Here is a 15,362-nt window from a genome sequence, read left to right as displayed (position 1 = left end):
GTGGTCTAATTTCTTCAAAAATCCTGCTAAGATGGAGAAAGTTTAGGAAAAAAAATCTGCCCTGCAATACATATATGTATATATGTACAAATCTATAAAATTAAAGAGTTCCTTCTGGACAAAACCATTTTTTCACTCATCAATAATTCAAATTATAAGCAGACACAAAAAAAACTGTGTGATATTAATATTGTATCATTTACAGAATACTGGGATTGTCAGATATTACAGTGGGATTAAATTACACTGCATCTGACTATATAATTTGATTGTGTTGGAATGAATCTGATCGAAATAAATAGCAAATAACTGCTTATGAATCGAACCTGTTGGCATAAAAATGGGCCTTGAGATTACAGCTGTTGTGAATTTGTTAATGGACTGAATTGAACTGAACTGAATTGAATTTGATGGAACTGCAAATCTAGAAGAAGTCAGTTTAGGTTGAATCTCGCAATTTGAACTGTACCTACAAAGTCAGCTCCATAAGAGCCTCAACCAGTCCTTCAATGGTGTTTCCAAATTTGACAGTTCTCTGTTTATCAGCTCAGTTGAACTGCATCATGTAATTGGTGCACAGAAGCTCACTACTTGATAATGTATAAGCTTTACTTTCAGAGCAAAACCTATGTTTGTAAGGTTCTAGATTGTATAATGTGTAAAATGGATTAGTAAAAATACAGTTTTTTGGGAAAAAAGAGATAATGATAATTGTTGATAATTAATTTTGCTGTTTAAGTTATTTTCACCATTGGATTTCTTGAGAGCTATGTCTCAAAATTTTACTAAATGCAATTATGTAGCATTATGCAACTTAGTATCACCACTGAATGGGACTGTTGTAGTGAAGTTGTCTATTTGATATTAGGTAACTCTTATTTTTTGTGTAGTCTGATTACATGCATATGTTTTGCCAAATACATTTTTTAATGTAAGTTTTATTGTTATCACCATAGACATAATAAAATGACTTGATAAAAATTTAAGCCAGTTTCAGTCTCCTTAGTTTGTATTATGGTTATTGTAAGTTACATTAATAAGTACCACAAAATATTTTATTAAAAGTTACTTAATTCCTAGTTTGTGTTACTTTTTTCACAGCCTGTATTGCCTTTGCCATAAACACCATATAATGTCTAACATCCATTCATTATTTACTTTTGTTCTGATTTATATGGTAATCACAATAAATGCCACATAATCTTACAGTCATTTTTGCAAATCTGTAGATTTTTAACTTTTCCTATAAGTTTACCAAAAATACAAAATATCTTGATAACATTATGTACCTATATTTGTATTGTCTTTACTTTTAGCTTATTCACACAATATTTCACTAATATACAAAATCAGTTTCACTTATTTGTAGTTTGTATTACATTTCCTAATTACTTATGGGATCTTGACTAAAACCTCCCACCAAATAGCTTGATTAAATTTACAAAAAGTTTTGCTCCTTCCTTGTTTGCATTACTTTTATGACAACAAACTTTGTGCTTTAGAGTTTTAATAGTTTGCAGTACTTTTTACATGACGTATAATGACTCATAATTGCCTCAAAGATCACAAAAATGTAAGTATGTTTCACTTATTCCAAGTTTCTATAAGTTTTACTCTTAACTTACACAATTAAAATAAGTATTACAAAATATTTGGATAATGTTCAAACTCTACATTTCTCATCCCTAAGTTCATATTGATTTATTGTCTATCTATAAATATCTTTATAGCATTTTATGTCCACTTTGATTTGAACTTTTTTTTAATGACTGCCATCATCATCACCATCATCATAAGCAGCATCATCATAATAAACATCACAAAAATCAATTACTAGTTGATTTTGCCTTTACTGTGATTTATGTTATAATCACCATACTATTATTCATAGTGATTCCCACTGGTCCAGTATTTGCAAATATTTTCTTTGTTTTACCCTTAAGACGTAAATCAAGAAGTATTTTTGAAAATTTAGTAGTTAGGCTTGTTGTGTACTTTTTTGGTTCATACAGACCTATATACATATATACATTGTCTACACATGCCTATCCACATAGGATCACAAAGGGGTTGGTGTCTAACCCCACTGGTCACTGAGTTAAAAAATTAAATAAATAAAAAGCTTAATTTTCAGTGTGCTCAAACTTGGTCAAAAATTGGTCTACAAACTAGAGAATGTGGATCTGATGTTTATTACAAACAACACTCTGAAATTAATTACATTAGTTCTACTTCTTAATGAGCAGAAAACAAGACTTATAAAAGTCTTTTATAGATCAAATGTGTTGCTAACATTAAAAAAAAAAAACATTCCACAGGTGTGTTTTCTAAGTGACCCAAAGAATTTGAGCTTAAAAGTTCTGGATCCTTCTTCAAGGGTCACTCAAACCCTGTGTGTGAAATGAGAGTTGCTTGGGTGTGACTTTTACCAGAATGCATCCACTTCCTATTGTCTGCCCAGTCAACTTCTGCAGGCCCCAGTACCCTGACTTCCATACATGAGAGATCAAGGGTTACCAAGGTGCTTTTAGAAAGGAGGGCTCAGTGTGAGAGGGGACAAACTGGCCCACAAAATACTCATTTCCTTTGCATGTTAGATGCCCTAGTGGGGATTCAAATAGGGTCACTGACACTTTTTTTCCCCCTCCCATCGTTGTTCTTAATGAAACTGTTGCTTGCCTTTTCAATGGCTTGGGACCTCTACAGTATCTGCTGCCTGTACAGTACGCAGTTTGATAATGCGTTGAGTATGCCCAAAAGGAAGTTTGTTCAGACTCTGGCTGTTTATTCGGCAGTACCAGACAGAGGCACCTCATGTAGAAAAGGTAAAAGTAGTTCTGTCCACCTCTCATTCTTGGAAAAAAAAAAAAAAAAAAAGTTCAGCCACTGAGCATTAACTTGTATTCTAACAAGATTAAAATATATTCGTCCTGGGGATTAGCATAGTTAGGTGTCCTTTTGCCTCTTTTTTTTTTCCTGCACTGGTGCGTTGACAGTGGGCTTTGATCTGTGTTGCGAGGCAAGAGTCCTGGCTTGGACCTAGCCATTCAAGTGCCAAGTGTGAAATTGGCCTGATGTCATCCCTATTCTTCACCTTTTACATCTTTCACCACTTTAATTATGTTTCCGCCACAAAGCCTGGGCACCTCTGAGCAGATTCCACTCTGGCCGTAGGAAGCATTCAGAAACTGTGGGTAAATGACACAGTAGGGGAGGAGGAGGATGGTAGGAGAGGTCATAGCAGGATGGGGCCCTTTTGTGTGCAGAGATATATACACTGATACTTTACTTGATGCATCCCACACTCTCTTCAGTAAATTTAAGTTTCTGTAGTTTTCTTTAGACCAATAGGCCAAGAGATATTGATGTACACCAAAGTTTTAAAAACTTACGGCTCCAAAATCTCCCATAAAATCCTGTCATGCTATTGTTTTGGTTTAAAGTTGAATGAAATGCCAGAGAAATTAAAGAACTGATAAGGGGTTTACAGAGCATAGAGTAAAGCAGCAATGCACCTCCCCCCACTTGTTGCTGTGCACTGGTGGTCAGCTAGCTGGAAGAAGGCTACTGTATGTTTCTTATGTACAATAAAGAAATTCCAATAGATAGTTGTGATTTGGAAATTAAAGAAGCATTAGCTCTCACAGCTACTGTGAAACTAATGTCTGCTAAGCAGCATATTGCAGACTGGCCACTTTAGCAGGTGGTCTGACTGATAAAGCATAATATCAGCTTGTTAAATTTATGCTAGTCTATAAAGAGCAGATCAGCAATAAGAAATACTTTCAACAAAATAAACCCTTGAAAACTGATTCACCATGTATATTAGAAAAAAAACAACAACAAAAAAAAACACAAGATCTCATTTTTAACAGAGCATTGTTTTTGGAGCTCACCAAAGGTGCAGTTAATGCTGAAACCGCCACTGTCCGTAAACACAGGCTGGCATCAGATTGTTAGGTACGATAACTGAAAAATGAAAATATGTTATGGTTTCACACTATTAACAAAAAATCGGAAGAAAATATGGAACTGTTTATTTTAAACTGAAAACTAATTAATCCTACTGTCTAAGATTACATAGCATACTGATTATTGCACTTTTTCTTGTGTTTTCTCTAATGCTTATTGACTGTTCTCGTTTCTTCTGACTGAATGTGTTTCCCTACCGTCTAATTGGCTTTATTGTAATCAAAGGGAAAGTGTAGTAGGATTTTTTTTCAGCCAGCAGTCCACCAGTGCATAGCAACAAGTGGCGAAGGAACAGAACTGTGTCACTCCATACAGACACGGAAAAATAAAAACACTTTAAAATCATTATGACAGAGAGATTTTGTGGTTTTCAAACGGTAACTCCGCCCCTTTAACGCCTTGCTGTATCAGTAATTTACCTATGCTTAGTCTTCCTGTGTGAAATATGTTATGTAACACTGTAAAACATTTACTAATGAGAAAATATTGCAGTGTAAAAGTCAATAAAATATAATGTCAACTTAAAACTTGCTTAACATTCTTGTTTTTATTCCGCCTTAATTTTCCAGTCTATTTTGACTGGAAATACCTTATATATTATATATTGCGTTCTCAGTATGTGTTTCACACTAGAGGATTGTTTGAGGTGCGCCACCTCCCGTCTTCATTTCCTGTGTAAATAATTATCGGCTTCTCTGCCGATAAGCACCCAGTGCAAATGTGAGGAGGATTTAAGAGGTCATAAGATGTCTTTTGTATAAGGCGATAAAGATGTTTAAAGATGGTGGATGTGCGTTTCCTTCTTGGTCTCCTCTTGGACTCTCCATTAGCATTAACTTCCAGAATCAACATATCTGAAATCATTCTAAATGAAGACCTGAGTAGAGTTATCTGCTGCAGGTAAAATATTAACTGCTCGTATCTTTTGACAGAATCTCACTTGAGAAATCTCTAATCTCCTTTTCCAAACCATCCACAGATCACGCATTTTCTCTTAATTTCCAGGAGAATGCGCCCATGTTGCTAAACAGCTTTGGTTTCTGTTCATTCATTGGTGTCCCTCTCTGAACTTCCCGCAGCTCCTCTTCCTGTGAACATTCAGATGAAGATTCCTATTGGTTGAATGAAGGATCAAAACAACAGTGGAGTGTGAATGTGTGTGTGGATACGTGCGTGCTTATGCGTGTGTTTGTGTGTGTGTGTGTGTATGTGGGAGAGAGAGAACTAACAGAAATGAATGGAGTCTGGGGAATGTGTGGGAGAATAAAATGAAATACAGTGATAAATGTGTGTGCGTGTGTATGCGTGTGTAAGGCAGACTTAGTGTATGAGTTTAGAGAGTGAGAAAGCTGTGTGTGGAGAATGGGTTACTAAGAGAGGCGGAGGCGGGGAAGGGTGGAGGAGGGAGGGGAGGGGGGGACAGCCACCTGCAGCCATGACGGGCTTTGACCTTCATTGCTCTCTTTACCCTCCCTTCCCCCCACCCCCTCCCTATCTCCCCCTCTCTGCTCCCCATTTCTGCCTCGCGATAGAAGCTCAGGCTCCTTTCAGAGGCAGCGAAGAAGACTGACCGTCTCGAAGACAGTGCTGGGAGCAGCCCCCAATCTGCTCCAACGCTAGTCGCTGGCCGTTAGACATGGCGTTCAAAGACTAGCGGTGCAAGTATGGAAATGCAGATAAGGCATTGTTGAGGAAACATGCCTGGGAATTGTTCAAGGTTTTCACTTGCATAATGTTTGGATGTTTGTTTGTCTTTTTGCAAATGTTTTAATCTGGAAACTAATGAATGTGATTTTGATTAGAATTCATGGAGATTTCTTATGCTTATACATGCATTTGTGAACATGTAATGTATTTTTTTTTTTGAGTAAACCAACATAATAAAGGTTTTATGTATGTATGTTCACTAGCTGACTACAAAAAGAGCCAGAAACCTACTCATGTATAATCTCCAAGGTTTTATTTACTCTTTTGCGGCTTTTCAGGAGGCAGTTAATTACACAATTAATACATGATACAAATTATGTACATTTATACCAAAGAATACTTCCAACATAAAATAAAAAATAGCATTGTATTCTACAACTCTGTGTTGTAATTTCATTTAAACATGTTCATATATAGATAGATATACGCTGATGAGTAAATTCATAATGTCGTACCAGCAGTTCTCATAAAGGCATTAAAACTTGAGTAAGTCTGCATTTGAAGTAACACTGCTTCTCTGATTCGGCACAGTTCTGTTTCAGGAAAAAAAGTTCCAACTCGAACTTTTTAAGGCAAAGTGTGTTTCTGTTTGGTGGATTTTTCTTTCTTTTTTTTATTCACACACACTTTTTGCAGATGCACAACAAAAGAAAAAAAACACATTGAAAAAAAGGCAAAAAAGTCCACAATTTGGTATGGATACAGTCTGAAACTCGATCATACTTTTTTCTTCTTTTTTTTTGTCGATAAAGACCAAAGTTAATAAACACAGTTGTTTTTGCCCAAAGTACAACAAATTGCAGCTTTCATGCAAAAAAGGCCCCATAAACTTTTTTTTTCATTCACAAAGAAAAACAAACAAAAAGGAAACAAAAAGAAGTTATTGCAAGATAAACAAGCAGTGTAAACACCTCAGATATCTATTCTAAAGCAACACTGGTCATTGGATAGATTTTTTTCTCAATATAATCTATATAAATACACATATGAAGTCCTTTCAACAACGATAAGAGATTTGTAATACAGTCACTGACGGAGTTCCCTTCTTTTTATGATATATGGATATGCAATAAAAATGTAAATAGAGAAAGATTTACCAAGAACATCCAACAACCTGCATGTAAAAGTCTAAAGAGTGCGCAGAAATGGTTGTCATCATTGTCTTTATGCTACAGAGTTGTTTCTGTGACTCAAAAGGCAGCATTATAGCCTTTGTTTAGCTACAAAAAATTATTTATATTGCTATTTTAAACTATAATAGCTGCACTGATGCATTGGCATATAATGAAGAGAACACGCACATTTATTTAAAGGCTGTGAGACGACCATAATCATATAAGCAAGGCCTACCTTTGTGTGTTAGTTACAAAAGAAAAAAAAAAAGAAAAAATATTTTGCTCTTTCACTTCCAGTGGCGGTTTTTGAGATATGGCTATCTCCCCAGGGCGGCCTGGTCTGGGTGCACCATGACACAGAAAGGAGAAAGAACACATCTTAAACTGAGAAAATTATGAAAAGCATAGTATGTTTAGTGGTAAAAAAAAAATCTACTGATATTTTCTGTAATTCTTATGTATTATCTCTATTTAGAGAAAAAAACATTCATTTTTAGAGATGCACCAATTAGATTTTTCTGGCCAATATTCAGATTCCTCTGAGGTATGAGGAGCTAATTCTCATTTTTATGAATTCAGATTTTTTTTTATGTCAGCAAACTAAGACACATCAAAGAGAAAATAAAATGTTTTGCAGCTTCTTTGATAGGTGTAGTTTTAATTCAAACAGCAAATGTTGACAGTACAAAATTATTGCAATTTGTGCATGAAGAATATATCCCTAACCTTAACTTGATTTTGAACCAAAGATAACTGCATCAGAGTACACACTGCTAGTTGATGTGTTTACAGACACAAATTTGCCGATCACAGGTTAGAGCTGTTTAAGTAAAAAAAAATGATGCAATTTTGATGTATGGCCAATCGATCGGTGCTTCCCCAACTCTTTGTGTTCTAAACAAACATAACAACAAAAAAATGTAGATCAATTATAGACTCAGTATGTGTATCTCTAAATGATTCTGCTAAATTATGTAATAAAAACATTCTCTGTAAAATAGGTTTTGGGTGTGGGTTTTTTTTTTTGTTTTTTTTTACATGCATTGGGTGGCCAAAGGACAACCTCGCCCAGGGTGCCATTCCTGCAAGAAACGCCACTGGTCACTTCCAACAAACTGCATTACAACAACAACGCTTGGGGGACAAAATTAAATAAATAATTTTAAAAAAATAATAATGCAGTGCCCAATTAGCCCTAACAAATTTCGCTGTCCACTTTGCACGCAGAAAACAACCAAGAAAACCAAGCGAGCATGGCATTAGAAAAACCTTGTTAGCATATTTAAATTCACAGTAGCCTGGATGCAGCAGAAAAATATTCTTTGGACTTCAGTTTTTCTTTTTTTTTTTTCTTTTTCTTTTTATTAATTTCCCACTTTACTGACAAGTAAAAACGTCAAGTGCCAGTTAGTTAAAATGTAACACGATGACAATCATGGATAGCAGTAATCCTTATACGGCTTATAAAAATGGAGAGTGTAAGCATTTGTAGCCCCGGGAAGGGGGCGGGGACGACAAAAACAATGAAAACGTACCTTTATACATCTTTTATAGACGTGATATTGCAGAAATATCTCTCTGTTTTTTTTAAACAATTTATGCTGGTAAAGGCTATACACTGGCCCTTTATTCGATCATATTATTGCATTGTAGGCTTGATTATACCTCCCATATAACGAAAAAATCACTATAATATTCCCATAGGAACCTATAGAGGCCTATGGTTGGGTTAGAAATTCGTGTAGGGAATCTATTCATTTGTTATGGTTTCTTGGAGCCATTGTGTACATCCATGGTGAGTGATAGTTAAAGTATCTGCAGTGGTAACATTAAATATTCCTGTAAGTAGAGTTTTAATCTCTATATAAATCTATCATAGGATTACTATAGGTTCTTTTTCGTCAGGAGGCTGCTGTTTACTTCTCTGGGAATCAATCGCTGTCTGATTTCTCGTCTTTCGACGTGACGGTGGCGTGATTGTAGAGTCCCTGCGCCATCAGGTGCAAGGCCAGACTGTTCTTGGTGCCGCTGGCTTTCTTGATCTTGGCCCTTTTGTTCTGGAACCAGATCTTGATCTGGGATTCGTTCAGACCCAGCTCCTGCGCCAGATTCTGCCGCCTCTGCTCCGTCAGGTACCGGTTGGTCTGGAACTCCGACTTTAGTCTCTGCAGCTGCTCTGCTGTGAAGGCCGTCCGTGGTCGCTTGTCCTCTTTGCTGGTCGATTTCTTCTTTGGTTTGCGAGATCTTGGCCCTGAGTGGGGTGGAGGGGTTGGGGAGCGGGAGGTGGAGGGGTTTCAGAAACACAAGCAGTTGTCAGAAAAAAAATAATTGGTCAAATAATTGTCATAATAATTGAGTGCTTATATTTTTTTTTCGCCCATTTGCCATGTTGTGCTTTTCTAGTTTTGTCCATAAAAGCTCCAAAAAGTCGAGATATGTATATGGTCAGTACGAAATTTGACTATTTCCTAAAATGTGTAGTAGAAAGTTCTATTTCGTACCCAATACGCTGCAGTGTAGAGAATTGTCCATATTATCTTATAATATTAGCATCAGTAGCTCGATAAAAGTTATTTTAGTACAGTCAGGGTTCAAAATCTTGCATATTAAATAAGAATCAACGGGCGGAAAACAAGAGTCAGAATTTAAATATGGAAATGAGGCGTAACACAATGGTTTCAGATCATCATTGACAATTAAACAGGAATTTACTCGAGATTTGAGCGTTTCAATGGACATTTATAACCACCAGTGATGAAAATACTTCCCTACAAAGAATAATGAACAGATTATAATAGCTTAAATACAGAACAGTTTGTTTGCGAAAACGAAGTGGCAACGTGTGGAAACGAATCAGGCTACGAATCGTCGAAGCAGCGAACTAACCACAACCAGCCAAAACATGAACCAAAACAGCTCCACCAGGAACATATTTTTATGGTGTCGACCAAACTACTTCACTAAAACGTGAATCGTATAATATTCTCCCACTTTGCATTATGAAAATTAACACCGATTGCACCCAAAATCCGTGCGTAAAGCACACTTCACAAAAAAGGGTCACTTTTTTTCTCTCGAATATTTATTCTAATCGCCCAAAATGCATGTAAACAAACGTGCTCATCTGGTGCGTGTTCAGTTCGGTTTGTGTTTCTGTAAAACAAAAAAGAAAAGAAAACAAAAGAAAAAAACAAAACAAAAAAACCCATCAAAAGTAAAATTATCTGAATAACTTAAACCCAAATCTTTCGCTCTGAAAACTTGCAGAAAAAGAGAGCAAACAACGGCTCAAAATCTGTCTTAAGCTCCCAAAAGCAGTCATGCCTCCCTGTTGCTCTCTCTCTTACAAACGCAGACACACATCAGACAGACACTCACACACGCATACACATTGAACATTTACCGACACCGTCTAGTTTTTAGGCACTCATATTAACATATTTCTGCAGGAAAAGTAGAAGAATCCTTGTTTTTTTTGTTGCTCAGTGAAGAATTAAGAATGCTTTTATCTGCCACTACCTTGTCGCTCTCATTCTTCCTCTCTCACTTTCTGAAAAACTCCTTGGCAGACGGACGTGAACAGAATTTTGCATCTGAGCTGCTCCCATAACACGTTCAGTCACTTTTCACCTGGAAAGACGGCCTGCTAGCTCTTCTGATCCGAAACAGTGCGCCAAAACGTAAACGAAACAGATCCAGAATCAACTCTATATGTTGAATGAGAACTGAAGCCCTGCAACTGGTAGTAGCCCCCCACGCCACTCCATAGTATAGCATTACATAATGCATGAGAACAAGTTGTACTCCACTTTTTATATGCACGCCAAAAAAAAAATCTTTAAAGACCTATCTACTTCTCAGTGAAACGATAAATCACAGGGAGTTAATTAGTTAGTTTATAAATATACCAAAAAGTTGACTGCTGCACCTTGAGCAGCGATAGTTATTAAATCACGTTGCTATTACCCCAAATATAACTTTTAGAAAGCAAACCCAGACTCTACAAGTGTACCAATTGTTAGTTTTAAGGCTTTCCCTCGCCTGGAAGAGGCTCGGCGCGCCTGTGTTTACTTGCAAAAAGAAAAAGAAAAAAAAATACTCCAAGAGTCTCGAATTTTCATTACTATAATGGGAAACAATCTATGCGTAAAGTTTTAAAAATGTGTCACTAATAATATTTTTGTCGAGAGCTAAAAGTAAAAAGAAAATGTCAAAATTCTGCTCGCCGACACTAAATATTTATCCTCTTTTGTTTTCATTTTCTCAAAAGGCCTACTCTCCTCGTTCGAGAATTCTATTTTAGGTTTAATAATAATGAGATAAATTATTGAAGTTTGTTAGGACCCGATGCCACGTTTTTGTGTAAATTCTATTTCTGAATGCAGGTTGAGGTTCAAATACATTTTTTGTATTTAGAAAAGTATTTTTTATTTTTTTCGCTTTGTGCGCTACACAGCGATCGTTCTCCCTACTGCAGCTAAAACTCGGTCAAGCCATCCTGGGTCAGTGTTACGGGGTATTTCAGGTTACAGAAAATATACGGGGATGTAGTAAAACAGTATGTGACCAACCTGAAGAAGGCCTGTCCGAGTATCTGGTGCAGTAGACCCAGGCTGGCCACAACATGGGCTGCGACATGGATGGGTTGGAACTGGCTTGGGAACTGTCTGAGTCTGAGCTTAGGCACTGGTCTCCGCTCTCCCCGCTCGGTTTCAGGGACTCCTCTGCGGCTTTCGCGGGCTTCTTGGGCCCGGTGACTGTGTGTGGAGTGGAGGTCCCCTCCGCTGGCACAGTGCTGCCCACCGGCTCAGTCTGAGGGGCGGCGGGGCTGCCGCGGCTCTCCCGCGACGCTGGGCTGCTCTCATCGCGGTGAGCGCCCACGTCCTTCTTGCGTCCGAAGTCCGGCCGGAGGATGTTGTCGATGAAAAAATTGGTGACCCGGTGCGGGATCTGCAGGTTCCCCGGCGCCTGTAGCAGGGGAAGGATGGCTCTATTGGATTCATCCGCGGACTCCTGTCGCTCCACCGCATCTCTGTTGCCGTGATCATTTTCTTCCATACTGATTCACTTTCCCCCACTTTATGCTCTTTAACCCCTTTGTCGCTCCCTTCGCAGCAAGAAATTTTGCGAAGAACTTTGAGGGAAATTACCCCCACCCCCCCAAAAAAACTGCACGGGTAAAATAAATAAATAAAACAACTCAGATACCAGTGAGTGCCTTGGACACCACGCAAAGCCTTGCCGTAGTGTCCTTTGAGAAAAGCATAATTTGTCTCATATATTCCCTTAAAATCGGGTTACAAGTGATATCTTAGAGCTAAAGCGCTTGCCATTTGCGCACCATCCAAATTTATACCACCATCCGATTTGTGCGTCCTCGGGAATGCCTACACCTAAACTAAACTAAGGGTAAATAAAGAGGCTCCTAAACTGATGCTCTAATACTCTCACTCTGGAGTTTTGTTCTTATTTTCAATGCGAGCCCCCCGAGTGACGTTCTCCCACCCTCCTCCCAGACACGTGCCTCTGACCAATAGAACGGCAGAAACTGGGCCACATGACGCAGACTACGGAGCAGTCTACAAACGCCCCCCTCCTCGCCCTAGTAAAAGGGGAAGAGCCCTGAACATGTACGAGGAGGAAAGCCTAATTTGAATCCGGTGCATGCACACAGATACACCCAGTATTTCATGACATGTTGTACTTTATTTTTTCTCAGGACTTTGAGAAAATGTGCATTGTGAGTAGAAAAACAAAAACAACGGTAGGGTTGACATGTTCAGCCACGAGGATCCCCGGGGTTTAACAATCTCAATAACACACAAGGAAATTAGATTTTCATTTGTTTAATATGCCCCAGAACATACATGAATGATGCGAAGTTTAATTATGGCGACTTTTGTAGATGACAAGTAGAAATACTCATCAGCTGATTAACAGTTGAAAATCTGCCTAAAATCAAAACTAATTCTGCACCTGACCTATTTAGGGGGGAATGCAACATATGCTGGTGTATCACGTAGAAGTGAGGTGCTGTTTGTTGAATTTAGGCCCACTTGTAACAGTTGTGATAAATTTAAGATGTTCATAGTTTAAACAAAAACGCTTCACATAAAGTCAGCTGGTGTGGATTATGCGTAAAAATCAACATTTGGAGATGAAGTAAAACAATATTGGATTTCTAAGCCATCATATCACTATATTAACATTTGCTAGATCATTGAACTTAACGACTTTTCTTTGTGTGTTTGTTTCCTGCAAAATAGCGTCACTTCATCTCATAATATGCAACTAAAAAAGTGTGATAATTACAGCACGATGGCCAGAAGAGCCAACACTGATGTGCTTTTAGTATTTTAAATGTGATTGCTTTCTCCTGCCGTGACGCCTGCGGTCGCCCCAGAACAGGGTCCATATCCCTTTAAAAGAAATCAGTGATGCAAACAAACTGTTTTGTGCGCGCCGCTCGGGATTCGGAGTCGCGCCAAAGACAAAACTTTGAGTAACTTTGCTGACCACCTCCAAAGCCGAGTTTTCTGTGCTTTTCTCCCCCAATCAGTGAGGGCGGACGGTGCTCATCTGGCATTTTGGAGCCGGGACTGTTTGCGTCAATAAGGAGGAATCTGCCGAAAGAGCGGCGGTGAGAGTGACTGAGTTGATTCTTTACTATCAAAATGCGTGCGTTGTGTTTTTCCACATCTTTTCCACTTTTATTTTTGTTTGCAAATTTGATTTGGGGAACGTGTATATTTTCTAAAATGCTACCTTGCGCTTGACATGTTTTGAGCTTACTTTGATGGATGTGATCTTATAGCATTGTTTTATTATTGCTTGAATGGTTTTTTTTTCTAATATTAGCTGTTTCTATTTGAAATTTTGGCATATGAAACTACTCTCGTTACATTTGGCTAGCTTTGCAGAAAAAACCCCGCATTTTATGCTTTCGCCTTTTTGATTGCTGCTTTGTTTATAAAGAGTACAGGTATTGTTTTTTTGCAATTGTATTTTTTTTTAGCTAATTCTGGTCAAATCCCTAACTTATATGTGTCCAGTATTTAGTTTTTTAAAGAATATTAGAACAATAGCTTCATTGTGAAGTTAAAAATGCATATCTTATTTCCGAGCCTAAACATTTGGATTTTGATTACCTGACCAAGACCCACCGCTTCTGTGCGTCTAGTCCAAACAGTGGCAAGTTGAGAGTGAAAGGTGTAATTAGACAGGCCACTCTCACGCTGCGATTGTTTCTCACTTGTGAGGGGAAGCGCAGATTAATGTTGAGCGCTAAATAAGCAGCAGACAATGGTTCCACAGACAGGCCGCTACCGCCTGGGCTTGGCCTCTAACCTCCCCAGCAAAAAACCAGGGGCGTCTGGAGGAAATGACACCATTGCAGCCTCTGAATTAGAATGGGGAGGCCTTTTGTGCATTACAATATATTACATATTATTCAACCAAGCCCCCCTAAAAGTCGTACTATCCCTGAAAAAGACCGAAAAACATTATAAAAAATATTGTTTATTAAAAAAAGAGACGAGTCTAGGACAGATAGTAAAGCTCGGGAAATTTTACAAGATTTTTGTTCCCGAAAAACAGGTAAAAATAGTCACTTTGATGCAATCATTCTTTTATATATTCATTTTTGGCAGGCAAGCATCCATCGTGGTCACTACTGTCCGCTTTGTTAAAGGAAAAGTGAAAATTAACTGCGATATCATGTTTTTTTTTTTGTTTTGTTAAGATGCCCGCGTTTAATGGTATGCAGCAAAAATTACTATTTCACCAGTTTATGAAATTATAAGCTTTTTTTATTTTTTACTCGAGATGCAAGATTTTTGCAACTTGAGTCAATCCCTTAACCAGCCACTTTCCTGTATGGTTAAGGGATCGCAAATGAAACCCTTATTTCACTTTACCGCCTTTTAAGCTATAAACTGGTAAATATGTGGTAGCATTTTCTTATTTGGCTGAGGTGTTTTCTTGCAGCTGTTTGGTTTTGTTAGGTACTTTGAATTAGGATTTTTGCTGTTTCATGCAAAACCACCCTGCAAATAAATAAATGTACGCCAACTCTGTTTTCATCATACCGGTTGCCTTTTTCCACTCAAAAAGTGCAGTAAGGCTTGTATCTTTTGCATTCCACGTAAATGTGCAATAAATAGTTAAAACATGTGCAGTTTGGGCAAAGGTTTTTGTTTAAAACTGGTTTTCTTGTTGTTTTGACTGTTAACGCTTTTAACAAAGAGCCATGCAGCTGTTGCTGTTGTGCAGAGGAAACCTAGTTCATGGAAACCAGTCATAGGCCTCGATGTCTGCAACGATTTCACATGTTGAACGCAAACAACACGTCCTTGCAGGCCTTGCAGTCGCTTAAATTTATTGGTAGCTGCGCATGGAGCAAACCCATGCATTTAAAAAAACATATGTATATTTATTTTTTTAAATAAACATAGTATTTACTAATCATACACTGAAATGCTTTGCTTGTTGCCATTCCAGAAGTCCACACTAACAAATACAACCTCTATTTGCACTGTTCCTGTATTTTCTTGTACAAAAATAAGAACA

The 15,362-nt window shown here is 37.8% G+C and overlaps 1 protein-coding gene and 1 long non-coding RNA gene across 2 annotated transcripts in view; one reads left to right on the top strand and one right to left on the bottom strand.

Annotated features, from left to right (window-relative positions):
- Positions 1-7,224, top strand: part of LOC103140454 (uncharacterized) — a 31,871-nt gene extending 24,647 nt beyond the window's left edge. The window contains exon 5 of the long non-coding RNA XR_476507.2: positions 5,505-7,224. This is a non-coding gene — a long non-coding RNA (uncharacterized LOC103140454). The remainder of the gene's footprint in view (positions 1-5,504) is intronic.
- Positions 2,788-13,434, bottom strand: en2a (engrailed homeobox 2a). The gene is made up of 2 exons (XM_007555621.2): positions 11,366-13,434; positions 2,788-9,045 (listed from the first exon to the last, which is right to left on the bottom strand). Exons 1-2 carry the CDS (start codon positions 11,850-11,852, stop codon positions 8,726-8,728), a joined length of 807 nt encoding a protein of 268 aa, XP_007555683.1. The 5' UTR covers positions 11,853-13,434; the 3' UTR covers positions 2,788-8,725.
- Between the last annotated feature and the right edge of the window lie 1,928 nt (positions 13,435-15,362).

The sequence above is a fragment of the Poecilia formosa genome, unplaced genomic scaffold, assembly GCF_000485575.1.
Source record: "Poecilia formosa unplaced genomic scaffold, Poecilia_formosa-5.1.2 Scaffold71, whole genome shotgun sequence".
Lineage (NCBI taxonomy): Eukaryota > Metazoa > Chordata > Actinopteri > Cyprinodontiformes > Poeciliidae > Poecilia > Poecilia formosa.
This window is presented reverse-complemented; position numbering and strand designations above follow the sequence as displayed.

What these genes read in the sequence shown, in the direction of transcription:
- en2a (XM_007555621.2), bottom strand. Translation starts at nt 11,852, where the DNA reads ATGGAAGAAAATGATCACGGCAACAGAGATGCGGTGGAGCGACAGGAG. An exon ending in CTCGGACAGGCCTTCTTCAG is followed by an intron (nt 9,046 to 11,365) that starts GTTGGTCACATA and finishes CACCCCACTCAG; the next exon opens with GGCCAAGATCTCGCAAACCA.